This window comes from Hyposmocoma kahamanoa, unplaced genomic scaffold, assembly GCF_003589595.1.
Source record: "Hyposmocoma kahamanoa isolate Upper Pololo Valley unplaced genomic scaffold, ASM358959v1 99516, whole genome shotgun sequence".
NCBI classification, from domain to species: domain Eukaryota; kingdom Metazoa; phylum Arthropoda; class Insecta; order Lepidoptera; family Cosmopterigidae; genus Hyposmocoma; species Hyposmocoma kahamanoa.
Window position 1 is genome coordinate 1 of NW_020655929.1, and position 18,679 is coordinate 18,679.

At 37.0% G+C, this 18,679-nt stretch overlaps 1 protein-coding gene across 1 annotated transcript in view; it reads left to right on the top strand.

Moving 5' to 3' along the window:
- Nucleotides 1–81: 81 nt before the first annotated feature.
- LOC113239103 (lachesin-like) overlaps nt 82–18,679 on the top strand; it is a gene marked incomplete at its 5' end in the record, with an annotated part of 94,536 nt that continues 75,938 nt past the window's right edge. Inside the window, one exon of the mRNA XM_026475968.1 lies at nt 82–246. Within this exon, the coding sequence (XP_026331753.1) occupies nt 82–246 (165 nt within the window). The remainder of the gene's footprint in view (nt 247–18,679) is intronic.

Genomic DNA, 18,679 nt, shown 5'->3' on the forward strand with positions numbered 1-18,679 from the left:
TTTGATACCTTTTATTATGTAACAGTCATATAAACTACTATTATACTTTTAAATCATAAGTTTATCATTAATTGTCCACAGATTTCTACATGACGACGCGTAAGATGCCTGATGAACCCCAGTTCGAGCGCCCCATAGGCAATCATACCTTCCACATCGGCAGAGAAGCTGTTCTGGGTTGCTCTATCATCAACTTGGGGAAACATAAGGTAACTTTGTACTTGTCTAATAATGTTCTAAGTATTGGTTTGCCCAAGAAGTCTGCGGTATCAATGCGGAAATATAAATATCAAACTTTAAACAGTTATGTATTGTCTACAATGATCTATATTCTTTGCCATCCTTCAGGTAATTTTAAAATTAACCTTTCAGAAAAATTCCTATCTTTACTTTTAAAATACAGGTCTTCTTCTTATCGATTGATGCCATACATTATAATGTTTGTCATCGCGGTGAAACGAATTGCCAATCGACGTAAAGTGCTCGCCGATTATTGTTCAAGTTACGTCAGATATACTGTAAAGGAATGATGCGTCATATACACAACAACAGCTCTAAATATCGTTTGATGGTCTCTTCGTTATCAAAGTCGTGACCGTTAAAAAAATTGTATAGACCGAAATAAGTAAAAATTTGAATGGGCTACAAACAAATATACGTATTTTAGATCCGAAAAAAGAAGGTTATGGTACCTGTAAAGGACCCGAAAGATTTAGATACGAAAAAATTTTTTTTATAAAGATATTACGTAACGGAACGAACAAGTTATGCGCCAGTACCACTCAGACCTTTTTTCGAATTGCAAATGTCTGAAGGGCACTGCAACTACGCTCGTCACCCAGAGACATAAATTGACAAGTCCCATATGCCTGTAATTTCACCTGCCTTCCCTTAAGACCGGAACGCATCACATTGCCGCTTAGTGGCAGAAATAGATAAGGTGGTAGTACTTCCCCGGACGAACTCATTCAAAGGACCCTTACTGCTATAAAATGTTTCAGTGACAACAGAGTTGCGGATATACTATACCCAATAATGGATGAATTCAGGTAATACACATGATTGTTACGGGTCCTTTACAGGTTTCACGGCCACGGGTAATAATCAGAATGTCTTCGTAAAAATTTCATTATTTTTGTTTCGAATCCTAGAACTCGATAGATAGTAATAATAGCCTATACAGGGTGTAACAGCAAGGTGTAGTCATATTTGAAGGTCGGATTCAGTTAATGGTATGAAACTATTTAGCAAAGTTGTTTTAGTACAAACTACGTTATTTATGGAAATTTCGCCATGAACAGTTTCGATCAGCTGATGTCATTTAACGAAAATAAATAGTCACATCACATCTCTATTGAGTATCATAATACAACCAAATTACGTAACTTGAAAAAATTGTGAAATTCAGGCATGTTATTGTAAATGATAAAGTACTTAATGCCATATTCTTATTACTATGTTATAATTTACTAAATTTATTATTATTTTATTCATGTAATATGCGTGTGAACATTTAATGAAAAATAAATATTATCGATTACTTTGCCAAAATACACTAGTTCATAATAAAACTATTATTTAAAACTTAGTACATAATAACGTAATATGGTTTCGTTAACTTCATATCTTCAAACATACAAAATACACAAATTTCCATTTAATATCCATTAATAAAACTAATGTCCTCTAAAAAACACATATTTAAAGTTATCTCTGTTTCTTTTTACCATACGCATTCATCTATTGTATTTTAATGAATGAAATTTGTCTCTTTCCATCCGTCGGTACTGTTCTAACGCATTATAGCGAATCAGTCGGTAGGTTTCTTCTAACGCATGACGCAATATGACGCAATTATCCGACTATACTTCGCACCCTTACAATGAAAGCGACCCAAATCAAAAAATTAAAAAATGAGTTTATACCGTAAAACCATCTTAAAAAAATATTTTGTTACATTAGTCACACTGCTGTGGTGAAGATGAAATTGTGCAATTAAAGCTCGAATAGCACTGATTCATAAAGGTCCCTTTCATTTTGTTCTTTCAGTTTAAAAATTCTACTCCCGCGTCGAAATATTAACGCCGCATTTATTGTTGAATCTGCATTTGCAAAGACAACACGCTGCCACTGACGGATTAGCATTTGAGCCATTTTCGTTCCGAAAATCATATTCAAAAATCACTAGTAGCAGTAGAGCTCCTTGTGAGTTCGTCCAGGGTAGTACTGCCACATTACCGTGTTACAGTTTTGAAGGGTAAGGGTGCTGGTGAAATTACAGGCACATGGGACTTGTCAACTATGTCTCAGAGAGATGGACGCCGTAGCAGTAGCCTTCGAGCGGCAGTGCTACTGTTATGGACAGGCGTGACGCTTTCCACCGGGTACACGACTTGTTCGACCCGTCGCTTAATATTTAAAAAAAAAAAATTTTTTTAGTAACTTACTTTTTAAAGGGACTTACTATTTTGTTTCGTGGACTTTCTTCTTTTTTAATTGTGAAACAGGGACCACAAAACAATATCAAGGGTTATGACATCTTGCTTAGCTGATGAACATTAAAAAGACTTAATTCTTAATACGTTAAATGATAACAAAAAATCGTTAAAAAAAAGACCTATTGGCGACTAGTTTTTGTAAATTATGTTTTTAAATTGTTGAACATTAAAATGATCAGAAACAATTTTCAGTTGTAAAGTTCCATTTTTCCTCATTATTTTCAAAGACTAATAAGGCCATCACCTTTAGTACTTCAAGAGTAGGTAATAAATAAAATAATATGAAAATATGAAAAAACTTGAAATCTTATTTTCTTTTTTATTCCCAAAAAGTTGAAATTTTGTATTGGGACAGTTTCATCGAAAAGGTGCAACCTGAAGGTCGGTAAACGTCAAGAAATTAGTTTTGATCGTTGACCACGAATTAATTATTGTAATTTTAATTTAATTTAATTTTTTTTTATGATTGATTTAGTGTCTGTTTAAGTATATCTAAATGTTTTAAAATGAATGTTGAGCACAGTAATAATTGGGCACAGATATGCCTGTTGTATTAATTTTTAAGTGTTTTTATTTTCCTCACTTTCTGTATCTGATGTCTGTACATTGTGCCATAAATAAAAAATAAAAAATAAAAATAAAATAAATTTTCATCACTTGCTTGGAAATGAAAATATCGTGAGAAAACTTGATTTCGGAGATAATTGCCGAAATCTTCAAAGATGCGAGAATGTCAAGTTTCCAACCAGTACTTACTATGCAAGTGCAGTGGACTAAACCTTGTGCAAAAAATAGTACTTTACTAACTTACATACGTCTATTGCTGAGCGCACGTTTCTAACAACAGGCTTACGCTTAATTTGACTTATCTACACACGACAACTTTCTGGGTATGGGTTTATTACATGGTGAAATTGAAATAATTAATATCCGTTGAACCTATTAAGGTTCTTACTTCCTAATAATATCTACTCATCTAAAGAAATATTTTAGAATAGTTTAAATTAGCAATAGTGTAAAACCATAAAAAATCTTACCTAAATAAACAAAGTATCAAGATTAGTCGCCTTGCGTACGCGATACGTAATCGTAGCGAAGTCGCAAGCCTTTGGCGGCAACTTTGGCGGCAAAAATATCACCTTTGATTTTCGCCGCCAGCATTTGATTTTATACATGGTGATGTGGATTAGTGGTTAATGTTAGACTCGTTTCGGAGGTCGTGGATTCGATTCTCATAGTTGACTGGCTCTATGGGGTAGTTGTTAGAGTGTTAGGTTTTCTTTGCGGATGTCGTAGATTTGATTCCCATAGTCGACTGCCTCCATAGTCTAGTGGTTAGAGCGTTAGGCTTTCTTTTCGGAAGTCGTGGATTTGATTCCCATAGTCGACTGCCTCTATGGTGTAGTGGTTAGAGTGTTAGGCTTTCGTTTCGGCGGTTGTGGATTTGATTCCCATAGTCGACTGCCTCCATGGTGTAGTGGTTAGTGTTAGGCTTTGTTTTCGGAGGTCGTGGATTTGATTCCTATAGTCGACTGCCTCCATGGTGTAGTGGTTAGAGTGTTAGGCTTTCGTTTCGGAGGTCGTGGATTTGATTCCTATAGTCGACTGCCTCCATGGTGTAGTGTGTTAGGCTTTCGTTTCGGACGTCGTGAGTTTCCGATGGGTGACTGCCTCCTTAGTGCAGTATATCCGTAATCACTCAGTCAGTTCTTGCATTATGTGGAAGTGGTACGGGTGATGGTCAGAGCTTGTTTACAAACAAAGGCGTATGCAGTGCAACGTTGAAGGTCGTAGACGTAGGATATAGGTATTCGTTTAATGTGTATGTAATGATGTAATTTGTATCAGGAGAAGGGTCTTATTTCAAAAGGATGGTAATAATTTTAATTTCATCCTGTAGGTACATTATGAAAACGTTACCCTATATTCCAAAATTTGCGTTTCAGTCGGCGTCCTTTGATGTGCCGCCGCTGAGGCAGAGGTGCTATTTTTTAATTTTTTGTAACAGTCTGTAATTGCCGTTTGCGTTGTGAGGACTAAATAGGTGTCATCGTTTTGTTTGTGTCTTGTTTTTGTGTTTATTTAAACTATGTCACGCTTAAGCAGTAGTGATTACTAAGAGATGATGTTGTGCGTAGGCGCAGCCGATGGGAGCTTGCGCCAGCCTCGCCAAATTTATTGGGCAAAGTTTATTGATGGCGTCCCAGAAAATCGACGTCGACCATTTCCTGCTGTGGAATGCTTCAGGAAGATGGTTATGAGACTTCATAATAGTGGATCGTTCCGTGGTTCCAGTTCTGAAGGCCGGCCGAGTTCACGAGACCCAGAATTCGAGGCAGATGTTTTGGAACATTTTCTCGGCAATCCAAAGACAAGTACTCGTCGTGCTGCGGCAGCCTTTGGTGGTGTGAACCATATGAGTGTGTGGCGTGTGCTACGGGATGATGGCCAGCACCCATACCATTTTCAAAGAACGCAGGAGCTGTTACAAGCGGACTATGATCTACGTTTGGCATTTTGCCGCTGGTACCGCGACCAGGTTGGGAGGTCTCCCGACTTCGCTTCGTCGGTACTGTGGACAGACGAGGCGTCATTTACGCGTGCGGGCATTATCAATATGCATAATGAACATTTTTGGACTCATTTGAATCCCCGCGTATCAAGGGAATCAAATTTTCAACACCAGAGGCGGATTAACGTGTGGGCTGGTATAATAGGTTGTGCCGTCATCGGTCCAGTGTTTTTGCCGGCAAGTCTGAATGGGGCCAATTATTTAAGATTCCTAACAGAAGACTTGGATGACGTTCTGATGGCCCTGCCAGTGACACAATACGTGAGACTCGTGATGGAAAACGGGATGACTTTCTAGCACGATGGAGCACCCGCACATTTTGCTCGAAATGTACGTTCCCATCTGAACGACCGTCTCCCGCAGTGGATTGGGCGGGGAGGTCCTGTACCCTGGCCAGCGTGGTCCCCAGACTTGACACCGCTCGATTTTTTTTGTGGGGTCATATAAAAATATTGTTTATGCGGAGTCCTGTGAAAGCGCAGAAGAAATGAGGCAGCGGATCGAAATGGCGTTTAGTCAAATCACTCGGCAGATGCTTCAAAGAGTAGAGCAGTCTCTGTACCGACGCACGGAAATATGCATATTGCATGGAGGTCGGCATTTTGAACCTTACCTGTAAATGTGTGAAATGTGCCAGCAGTGCGTGTAGTGATTGTACTTATTATTCAAAATTATCGTAAACAAGTCAATATTTCGTACATTGTACAACAGTGAATTACAATTCGTAGGAAATTCATTAAAACGTGTATGAATTGCACAGTAGGTAAGTACCAATTAAAAAAGTATCCACTATTGTAAAATTGTCGTAAATAAATGTATTAATACAAAATTATGTAGAATGTGTATACGATGAAGGCGTGCGTAACTACGGGCTTAATAAGTAAATAAATATCCTTTAAATTGTATGTAAATAAGTACGTACCTGTATGGCATAAAATAATATTGTTAGAAATAATTCGATTTTTCTAGGTATTTAAAGATTTTGTTACTTAATATTAACGTGTTATCAACATATTCAAATCATGTTTTTACAGTGGCATTTCAATTGTAGTCAGCTGTTCTTTCGCCCCGCTTGCGGCCGCCCAGGTTTCATTAATGAATTTGTGAAGTCGTAGTAACGTAACTAGCAATAGAGTTGTGACGCAGTGGTTGTTTCGGACAATCACTATTTATACAAACATAATTAAAGTTATATCAACATTAAAAGTCACTTATTTTTATTTGATATTTTGCACAGAGGGTCTAGATCAAGTATAGGTTTGGCTCCTTTAATATGACTACACCTTGCGGTTACACCCTGTATACAGTTGGTTTCACATGAGAGGGTTTCGGATGTAGTTGTTAAATTGCTTTGCAGATGTGTGCAGGTTTCACGATGTCTTTCTTTCACCGAAAAGCCCATTGTAAATTTCAAATAAAATTTCGCATATCAATTCCGAAAACTTAGAGGTGCAAGTCCGTATTCGAATTCGATTCGGTTTGAGCCCAAGACCCTCTGCTTGAGAGGCGGTAAGTCATACCACAGCTACTACGGCTAACTCGATATAATTTTACTTATTATAGCAGTAATTAAGTTTTTCAAATGTCGAACACTTAGAAAAAGTTCCTTCGATCCGGCCGGGTTTGAACCGTCTTCTCTTAGCAAATCGTGCCAGACGCTGTGCCAACTAAGCCACGGTACGAACCAGCGGACCACACGAATTTTCTATGTACTCGTTGTCGGATCTTTGTTTTCGGTTTTTGTCGACTTTTTAGTTATAGCACTGTGAGAATTCTATGAAAATATTTCTTCACCCAGTTAGTAGTTGGTACCTTTACAGCTACAAGCCCTGGTTAGAGAAGTCGCTTTTAATTGTAATTTAGTTTTTTATTGAATGTCATGTTTCACCACAATGATATTCAATTAAGAGCTCTTATGCCAAAAAAGTTTTGACGTTGGCTCCGCCCAAATTTGTGAAACAAATATATGCCTGAAGTTCGCATGACATGCGACAGGAGATGTTGAATTTTGCGCATTAAAAGTACCAAATTCGTTTTAGCGGAATAACTCTAAAACTAAAGGGATTAAAAAAAATCCGTAGTGACAGTTGTCGATCAGGCATAAATATAATTAATTATCAGATTTTTGTCCTAATAACCTGTAACATTTTGAGGATAAATCGAAAAAATGTGAAAATTAGAGGTCATTTCGTGGTTTTTATCTATCGAGGAAACTTTATTGTTTTATGTTTCTTATTAATGTCTATGCTTGAATATATCGTGTAGTTACTCATACAATATTTTATTTTTAACTTTAAAGTGGATATACCCCTCTAAAATCAAATCGAAGATTAGGAATTTTTCCTCTGCTCCCTCTTAATTATTAACAGTAATTTCTAAGAAGAGTATAAAGAAAATTGTATACTACATTTTTTTTTGTTTGACCTAAAACAATTACATCCCAATTATACACAAGGTATATTAATTCGCGCCGGTGATATGCACAAGAGCATTGTAGTTATAAACAGCATCAGCATGGACGCAACGCGTTGTGCAATTACGCGTGGTTTACTGCCTAGTTACCTAAATTACGACCGACATTAGCTTTGTTTACCTGTACTTCCATTTTATATAGAGGGGTGTTATTTTTAAGCTTCCTAACCGGTTGTTTACAGAGACGGGCGGTGGCTTTTTTGATATCAGTAGGAGACTGCTGATAAAAGTAAAAGATAAATTTTTAGAGAATTTTTTTAATAGCAGTGGAGTTCCTTGTGAAAGAGTTCATTTAGGTAAGTACTGCCACCAGATAGGTGGGTGCTTAAAAGAAAAGCACTTAAAAAGTTTGCTTTTTAAAATAAGAACATAAGTACAAATAAACTTACTTAACTTAAAAAACCTTTAGTGGTCTACTCTGCTTTTCGCTTTGAACACAACGTCACAAGCTTCTTTTAACATAAAAGTCTCTGCGATTAAACGTTTATTTCAACATTACATACTTTTAACATTCAAAAACATAAGCAATTTTCGCATCTCTAGCCACCTAATTCTGCCGTTCCGGTTAGGAAGGGTAAAGGTGCTAGTGGGTCTTGTCAACTTATGTCGCAAGGTGACGGGCGCAGTGGGTACCACAAGATTTTTGCGATTTAAAGCTCTGAGCGCACTGCAACTATTATGGATAGGCGTGTCACATATCAACAGGCGCATGACATGTCCATTCCGTCACTTGGTATTATATAAAATATCTTTCACTGTCCTGGATTTTATGAACGGGTTTAAAAAGAGTAATAAATTTTTTTTTCATATACGAGTAGCACGTATTATTTTAATGACACGTGATTTTTACACTCATGTTGCTTTATTATATCTAGGGTTCAAAATAATTCCCGATAGTTAGACTGTTTAGCTGGAAACACCATGCTGCTATATGGTACTATATATTGCTGTACAGCATATTTTGCATTGTTGCTCCATGTGAGATGTGAGGCAGATAGCACCGTACGGTATGAACTTTGAATCCTTAGTTCGAGTTCTATTGAAACTTTTCTCATTCCAAAAGGCTTTTGTCATAGATTTATTATCAAAACGTTCTTTTCAAACCGTAGTGGAGTTCGGATATGTCTCGAACAAAACTTGAGGCTATCATTGAACTGTCAAACAGATTAGAGTTTTTTTTCTGTGACGAAATATGTATCAATGGATGTTTCTATATATTTGAGTTAGTATGATATCGACACCGCTGATGCGGACCTAAGAGAGCTGCCAGAGTGACGTAAAGCACAAGACGGATATGGCATAATATAAAAGGACAAATATGGTAACTCCATACGAAAGCAACAACACGGTTTGTATGTGCGCACGCCCGCCGCGCGCCGTGTACCGACGTACACATTAACATAATCTCGCAGTGCATTCGCGTTGTAAAGCGCGGATTGTCGTACGAAATGATTAAGGCGTAAAAAAATCCATCAATAGACGTATTTATTGTTGTGTGCGGAAAGTATTACAGTGCATGCCATTGGTACGATAGCACCGTGGTGAAAGTATTTGCCAATCGGCCTAAGGTACTCGAAGAATGTTGCCCAGGGCGTGCAAAATTAACAGGAAAGGAGTGGTACGTCATGCGGGGTCCAAGGAAGTACTAAGCCACCTTACTTATTTCTGCCGCCAAGCAATAATATCAGCATTAGTGTAAACCGTTTTTGAAGGGTAAGGGTGCACATGGTACTTGCCAACTTATGTCTCAGGGTGACGGGCGCAGTGACAGTGCCCCTAAGATCTTTGCGACTTAAGGCTCTGAGTGGCACTGCAACTGTTATGGACAGGCGTGTAGCATATCTACTATCAGGCGCACGTCTTGTTCGTCCCGTCACTTGATATTACAAAATAAAAACATATTATGTGCTGCGTATATAGTAACCTCTCAATTTTATTATTGTCATGTCCTGCTGGGTCTATAAATAAATAAATAATAATAAATACTTAAATATTAGACAACATGACATACGTTGCTCTGATCCCAAAGTATATAAGTGATCCCGATATCCGTAACACAATTGTGTTATGGATATCGGAAACAACGAACGGTACCACAAATATCCAGACTCGAGACAATATAGGAAAGTTAGTTTTTCTATAATATCCCGGCCGGGGATTGAACCCGGGACCTCAGAAATGGCGACACCATGAAAACCGATGTGCTTGCCACTCGACCACGGGGGTCGTCAAATAAATGTTCTTAAAATGATTATATTAGTCTACTTATGAATAAAAATATTTAGAATTAATAGTAACCAAGGGCGTACTCTATCGTAATATGTAGAGATTAAAAAATTTTGCATAATATTCGGAATACAAAATTTTTTGCCACTTATTTCGAAAAGTAGCGGTATAAAAAACTCAAAACAATAAAAGTGTTTAGGGATCAAGCACGTTTTTGTCAATTACTGAAAATCAAGTTTTTTTAATTACCTTTTTTTAACACCAATGGTTTTTTGGTAAATTTTATAATTTAAAAAATTAATAAGTAATTTAATAAATTTATTAAGATATTTTTATTTCATTTTAATAAGGTAATGAAATATTTTAAAAATATTCTTTGATCCCAAGACACTTGATGAGTGTAGTTCGCAGAGTTGAGTACATAAAGTTCGTAAGATTCTTTTTTAATAATAAACAAACCAATAAGAAAATTCACTAGCCTTAAGAATTTATCGCGCAAACGACCACTACACATTTTCATTAGAAAAGGGGAAACTTTTCTAATTAGAGGCCGCACGTTAATCTCAATTGGTGCCACTACACTGCTTTATAATGCGTGACACCATTAACCTATGGAGTTGGCCGTAATTCGAAACAAGCCACAGCAAGCTCAGGTAAGTAATGCTTGCATTAGTGCCGGGGGTACTCGTAGGTGATTGTAATTATAACCTTCTTTGGCAACTGCCTCCGTGGCCGAATGGTTGCCGTGCTGGTCTGCCACGCAGAGGTTCCGGATTCGATTCCGGGGCTGGGGGAAATATTTGTACCACCTACATGTCGTTGTGTATTTTGTAAATCGACTTCAAGAAAAGGACAAAGTTCTCAATTCTACTGTATTTTTTTGTGATATGTTACGCGATAACTCCATTTGTGAACCGATTTTCATGATTCTTTTTTTTTTGTTGGAAAGAGGATAGATACCTCACTAGTGGTCCTGTTCACAACCGCACATTTTAGTTCCGCTTACTTTGCGTCCTTCCTTTTTTGACCTAGGAAGCACGTACGGTTTACGGCAACGGCACGGCGCGGAAGTAGAATGCAAAGTAAGCGGAACTACGCTTACTTTGCATTCTACTTCCGCGGCCGTTTGTTTACTTGTGCGCATGAGTAGGCAACTAAATTAGTATTTAACGAACATACAATCAATTTAGATATTTATCAACTTAACTACCACATACGAGATACACAGCCTCAACTATCTTGTATCTTCACCAATAAACCTTTTACAACTTAACTTATGTATCTATTTAAATAATTACGCGTCAATACTATAGCGTAGTATTGGCCCCTACGTGTCTCATTAAAATTTGAAGAAATATCCTCCTATCTACCTCTAAGGATGGTACACTAGGGGGTGAATGCCTTTTAAGGTCGGTTTTTTTAGTACTCTGTACTGAGATTATTATAATACCAAGTAAGGGGACCAAGTAAGTGACACGCTAATCCAAAACTGCACTGCTAACATTTGGAAACGGGAATAAACGCGTTTACATACGAATAGGTATATTAGTTAGTTAGTCAGGTAGGCTGACTGACAGTGTCAGCCCATGGCCACGGCCAGTGCAACCTGGCCGAAACGTTGGGAAACTAGGTAGGCGTGAAAAATACCTATTCGTATGTAAAAGCGTTTATTGCCGTTTCCAAATGTTAGTACAATGCAACGCGAAAGTTTAAAAGTATATATAACTGCTCTGCTGCTCAGAGCTTTAAATTGCAAAGATCTTAAGGGCAATGCCATTGTGTCCATCACCCTGAGATATAAGTTGACAAGTCCCGTCATCATCATCATCATTCCAGCCGGAAGTCGTGCACCGCTGAACATAGGCCTCCCCCAAAGTCCAGCTGATCGGACGCGACGTGCATCCATCGGTTACCCGCCGCCCTTACCAGGTCATCCGTCCATCTGGTAGGGTTCCGTCCCACTGAACGCCTTCCGGTTCGTGGTCTCCATTCAAGAACCTTTCTGCCTCAACGGCCGTCAGTTCTACAAGCTATGTGCCCTGCCCACTGCCACTTCAACTTGCTGATCCTTCGAGCTATGTCGGTGACTTTCGTTCTTCTACGGATTTCCTCATTTCTGATTCGATCACGTAGAGAAATGATGAGGATTGCTCGCTTCATAGCTGGTTGAGTGATTTTAAGATTTTTTATGTGGCCCATAGGAAGTGACCACGTCTCGGAGCCGTAAGTCATCGCTAGCAAAACACGCACTGCTCGAAGACTTTTGTTTTCAAGGACTGCGGTATTGCTGACGAGAAGACGTCCCGGAGCTTCCCGAAAGCTGCCAACAACAAGCTGATAAGTCCCAGCACTAAGCACTTTTACTCTGTACGTGGTTGTCTACGTTCTCTATGTATATGTCCATGGCATCCGCGATCCCGGGTATCCCTAGTGCGGGTGTGGTGTGGGGCTATGAGTGCGTGCGTTATTATTATTATTATATTATTTTAATAACGCTTATAAGACTGGTTCCTTTCTCCACGAATCTAGGTTTTTTTTCAACTCGGTACATTTTAATGTTGCTATTAGTTACCTGAATGGATTGGAGTATATAAGATGATCCACGGCTATAAAAGACAGAGGAAAAGTAATGACCACCACGGTAGCCCAACGGTTTGAACTGTGGGCACTGGATGAGTATGTCCCAGGTTCGATTTCCGGTAGGACCAATTGAAAAAACTAACTTTTCTAAAGTGGTTCTGTGAAATGTCCCAGAGTGAATTCCGTTGCGCAGCTACTTATGTACAGGAAATTGCCCTAGTTTGAGACCAGGTATTTGGCGTGGTTGTCTGGTACATTATTCTTATATTGTCACTTTAAATATTGTAGATAGGACATTTTGTTTCGTGGTGACATCTTGTTTTTTTAACATAAGTAATATTTCATTAAAAAATGTTTCAATAACGAATCTCTATGAAATGATGATATAGGTATTTTAGAAGTACGAATATGGTAGAACTTATTATACTTGTTTTTCCTGAACCTTAATGTTAAATTTCAATTTGTTCCTTTAAATTAAGATACTATGTTACTTAATTGTGAATTAATCCATTTAATTGATTCTTTCAATAATAACATTTTTTTTTCATAACTCGTTGGCTTGATTTCCAAATCAGGGACGACACTTTGAAAAGTCTTTAAATTCATTATTGCTTACTTTTCAAAATAAAATATGCCTTTATGAAAAAAAATATCCTATCTACAATTTTTAAAGTATTTTCCTACCGTATCCCACAACCGTGAGACGTACTTTATACTATATGGGCCAATAAACTTTATTACAAGCACTTGACTGTCTCTGAATAAAAAAGAAATAATTTACATCAATTAAAAAGACCTCTCATTTGCCTGTACTCTAAAACGAAATTGATGTTCTTAATTCACATAAAATCTTAAATCCACTGAGATCTGGACCCAGCAACTGGCAGTTTAGTAGCAGTAGACCTCCTTGTGAAAGAGTTCGTCCAGGGAAGTACTGTCATCTTACCTATTTCTGACGCCAAGCAGTAATGTGAACATTATTACGTTCCGGTTTTGAAGGGTGGTTAAAAAAGGCTCATTCATGTTACACCGTGCCGGAGTCGGACCGTGTCCCGGTCATGCGCCAACCGCGACACAGTCAAATATTGCAAGAGCTGCCAACTCAAGTTGAGAAAATTGCATTAATAATACAACCTTAGCACTCAAGAGAAAAATGGAAAATAACATGATTTCAATGTAAGCCTGTTGGAAAACTGCTCTGCTTTTCCCGATTTAATGAAATACAGCAAGGTTATTATTCCCTTATTCAAAAGCGGTAGAAAAGTTGATCCTAGCAACTATAGGCCCATTTAAATTTTACCAGCTTTAAGTAAAATATTCGAAAAGGTTATGCTGACCTAATTATTGTCCTATTTTGGTAGAAATCGTATTTGTCATAGTGAACAATACGGGTTTACTAGTGGTAGATCGACGAATGATGCGGGAGTAGCGTTACTAAAATACATCTTTGATGCTTGAGAAAGGTCCCAGAACGCTATTGGTGTTTTCTGTGACCTCTCAAAGGCATTTGATTGCCTTGACCATATTACTCTTATTAGGAAGCTGGAATATGACGGTGTAAATGGCAAGGCGTTGGAACTTGTCTCGTCATATCTCAACGGTTTCTATGGTTTCTACAGAATTCTTTCTGAAAGTAGACATAAATGGAGTGACTTCTTTGGGTTCTCCGGTAAAAATGGGTGTTCCGCAGGGCTCAATACTGGGACCTTTCTTATTTCTGATTTATATTAATGATCTGCCATTCTTTGTTAAAGACCATTATGAAATAGTATTGTTTGCTGATGACACATCCTTGATTTCTAAAACAGACAGACATGTCATTAACTATGACCATATTAATGATACCCTATAGTTTATTGGTTTAATGCTAACAATTTATTGCTTAATGCCAAGAAGATAAAATGTGCTAAATTTGAATTACCTAACGTAAAATCGACTAGTCAAAGCATAGAAATAAATGGAGAAAAGTTAGACCTTGTTAATAAAGCAGTCTTCTTGGGAGTGACCTTAGATAGTAAACTTTAATGGTTTCGTATCGTTCAATACGTGAGCTTACCGATGTTAGTACTGCTAGATTAGTTTACTTTAGTTACTTCCATAGTATAATATCCTACGGGATTCTCATGTGGGGTAAAGCAGCAAATATTCAAACCTAGTTTGTATTGCAAAAACGAGCGATTCGTTCTGTGTACCGTCTAGGCTCTCGGGTTTTTCTCAGAGAAAAGTTTAAGGAGAATGGTATCATGACTGTACATTTACTCAAATATTTTATATGCCCGTTAAAATAAATATACATAATTTCAATAAGATAGAAGTATCCATAATATTAACCTTAGAGCTAATTCCGGAGCATAAATTAAGATTATAATTTCCTAAGTTTAAAAACTACATTAAAAATAATTTGATTGAAAAGTCATATTACAAAATTGAAGACGACGTGTGGCTCCAGAATCCACACAAATTTGATTCAAAGTGTATTTATTACATAGCATTTAAATTTATTTGAAAAGAGTAATCCCAAGAGTTTCTTGCACATTCTGTTTAGGGAAGTCAGCGTAGTGAACAAGCAGTATCGGAAAAGTGACGTTTTTAAATTTATTTTATCTACGCAATAAATGGTCTTTGACTTTGACTTTGACTAACAAAAAAAACCGGCTGACACACGGTGGAAACGACACAGCGCTGAGACGGCCCGGACCCGACACGGTGTAATGTGAAACAGCACTAAGGGTGCTAGTGAATTGACAGGCACGTGGGACTTGTCAACTAATGTCTGGATGACGGGCATTGCAACTGCCATGAACAGGCGTGTCGCTTACCACCAGGCACATGATTTGTTCATCCTGTCACTTGTCATCATAGAAAAATGGCACGTATATTGGTTTGATGATTATAGTACGTATGACCTACATAGTTTCATTTCAGTGAAGTGTATACAAAAATGTTAGTTTTGGACTTTATCCAAATCAGCGTGAACTATCGCCATTTCACTTCCACGTTTCAAAGATATTCACTATCTGTCTCGCTCTCTTTTACACGTTAAATTAGCACTTTAGGTTTAATTATACCAGGATCGTAGCACTTTTACATTGTTACACTTGAAACCAAATAAATATTTGTGTAGCTGCTTGGAATATAAAGAATAAAAAAATATCATAATTATCTTGATAATGAACCGCTGTACATACATACTAACAATCTTTATTTAATAGTGCTACGGAACTGCTACGGCGTAGTACTTTAATATTGTAGCCAATTTATAGAACTTCGTCGAGACACAAACACAGTAACCCTGCGAGCTTTCTATTGACTTGACTTGGATTAATTCTAAAGTTTCAATACAGGCAGCAGTCTCTTGCCTTATAAGACCAGTGCGCGGTTGTTAAACGTACATCCATATAAGTAAATATAGGATAGTAAACAAAGTTTCAACGTTTATCATAAACTTTTTCGATCAAACAGTGTACATTTTTCACTCTTACTTATATTAGAAATTTTTCTTAACATGGAATGCAACAACGAAAAACTATTTCAAAATGAACGGTAGCAGTGGTCCAGTGGTTAGTACTCAGGGTGTTAGAAGAAAGTCCCGGGTTTGATTTGCAGTAGGACTGGTTAGGAAACAAACTCTTGTAATCAAATGCGCGAATATTTGTATTAGAAGCAAAAGAAACCTTTCGATTTTAGATTCGAAATTCTTTTTTGTGACATCAAGTGACTGAACAAACAAGTTAACATGTTAATATTCGATGGGATGATTCTTTGCGGAATGAATGAGTGGGCTGTGAATTTTCAATCCATCATTTAATAAGGAGATAGCCACCGCGTGTTTTTATGTTTATTTATTTGAGACAGCAAATTGGTATTTGCTTAAGTTTGGTACCTTGTATATTTCAAATAAACAGAACAATCCACAACAGACGACACTTTTTTTAATGATACAACGTCATGAGACAAACAAGTCGTGCGCCTTGTGTAAGCGACAGGCCATGTCCATGGTAGTTGCAATGCTACTCAGAGCTTTAAATCGCAAAGACCTGTGAGGCACCGCACTTCGCCCTTTACCAGTACCTTGACCCTATAAAACCGGTACGCAGTAATGATCAAATATGTAAGTTGACAGTGCTCCCATGGACGAACTCTTTCACAAGGAGCTCTAATGCTACTAACTAGTTCGTTATGGTTTTATTTCCAAAACCATCTGGATATAATAGTGATTAGTTAAGTTACTTTGGTACTTATAGTGTAGTGAATTTCCTTGCTTAAAATAAGACCTATTTGGTTTATTTAATTTAAAAAACTTTTTAAAAGGAATCAACCTTACTTACGGTTATAATGTTGGGTTATTATGTAACCTAACGGAAACTCAAAGCAATTTACTACAAGCTTTATTATGATTGAAATTATAGAGCTGAAGGACCAAATAATTTAAGGTATTTTGCCGTTTATGTTAATTTTGTTTGTAGTTTCAATTGCCAGTTATTTTTAAAACACGTTACGTATGGTGAATAGAGAAGAAATGTATAAAATTAAAAGTTTAGTACTTTCAACTCGAATTCTCGTGTAGGGTAACGCGGCAATCATATAAACCATATTTGTATTCTCGGGTTTCTCTTAGAAAAAAGTTTAAGGAGATTGGTATCATGCGTGTGCCATCACAGTACATTTACTCAAATATTTTATATGTGCGTAAAAATATACATGTTTTTGAAAGACGACATGGCTCTAGATTTCACACAAATTGATTGGAAGTGTACATAGCATTTAAGTTTATTTGAAAAGAACAATCCCTAGAGTGTCTTACTCGTTCTTCTCGGGGAAGTCAGCATAGCAGCTTAAAAGTGACGTTTTGAAGTTTAAATTTATTTTACCTATGGAATAAATGGTTACTTGACTTTGTGTAGTTGAAGGATGCTGGCAATGTTTTCTCTTTGGTGGCTTTTTCTTTGGCGGAAGTAACTGCCTGCATTCTGGTTACAGTTTTGCAAACCATATAGTTGCGCATCGAATGTACTTGCACAAAGCAACGGCGGGGTACTCGCGGGGAAGCGGGCGCCGCAGGCCACATAACTTAAACACAGTAGGGTCGACTGCTAAAGGTACACGTGTGAGTAATTTAAAATATTTTTAAATACTTTCAATAAATTTAACGAAAATCGTTGTATGCATGTAGAATGATGCACATGAATTGTTTTGTCTACGGATGTAATTTAACAGTTATGAAACAATATTTACATAGATAAATTAATTGAACGTTATTTAATTTTGCTTTCTAATAAAAATTATATCACGGACATGCTCATACACCTTAAATTTTTTTGTGATTATACCTCTATTATTCATCCGAATGTGAATATATTATTTTACAGTTAAATTAAATAATATGAAAGTGAATCTTTTTTTTAAATTTGTGATAAGCTTTGTTCGGGCAGTGGTTTCGCCGAACGTCAGGCGTTGCACTACTGTAGGGAAGATATTGTAGTAATGTGTTCCTGGTCGCTGAAGGCTCCAACGACCAACATATGCTTATTTTTATTTTGTTTATATAATTCAGAATGGCATTCATATGTTATTATATGTGTATTTATTTATGTAACCGCTAAATAAACCTCGTTGATTAAAATTAGTACTCTTTACGTTCACTATCAGATCAAGACTGAGCTGCCTGCCCTAACCACGGCTCTTTCATAACTCTAGTGGAGATTATGCGAAGTTAGATGTGGTATCCTAGGACGGTCCAAAGTAGCCAATACAACATCTGAACCAGTAATGCGTAATAAAGTTGAAGTTAGATGCAAATACCTTAGAGGGATTCATAATGGTACTCAAATGGTCAATAGAAGAACTATAGTCTGTTTTTTTTGAAGATGCAGTAAAATGACAGTTCATAGTGCAAAAGTGTTGCCCACTTGCAAGCAGGTAGTGATTGCAGTCGATAGAATGAATGTTAGTTACGCTTATGCAATAAATAGCGAATTTGTTTCATTTGAATCATCATTGGCCCATTATTCGTCCAACTGCTTGGCACAGGTTTTTTTTGTCACATTTAAAACTACGTCTATTAAAATACAAAGAGGAGACATATTTGAAAGTTTTTCATTTTAATTTAATATACATAATCAAATCTGCACGTTTTTATTAAAATGTCTATGAATAAAAATTAATTTTCATACTAGTAGGCCACTGTCAGTATAAGAATAAAGAAGACAATAACACAATTAGTACCAAACAGAACGTCGTAACATCAACAATTCAGACATTTTTCGCAAAATTGTACAACCTTTCACAATGTATCGATAAAACTGTCGACAACAACTACATGACTATTTAA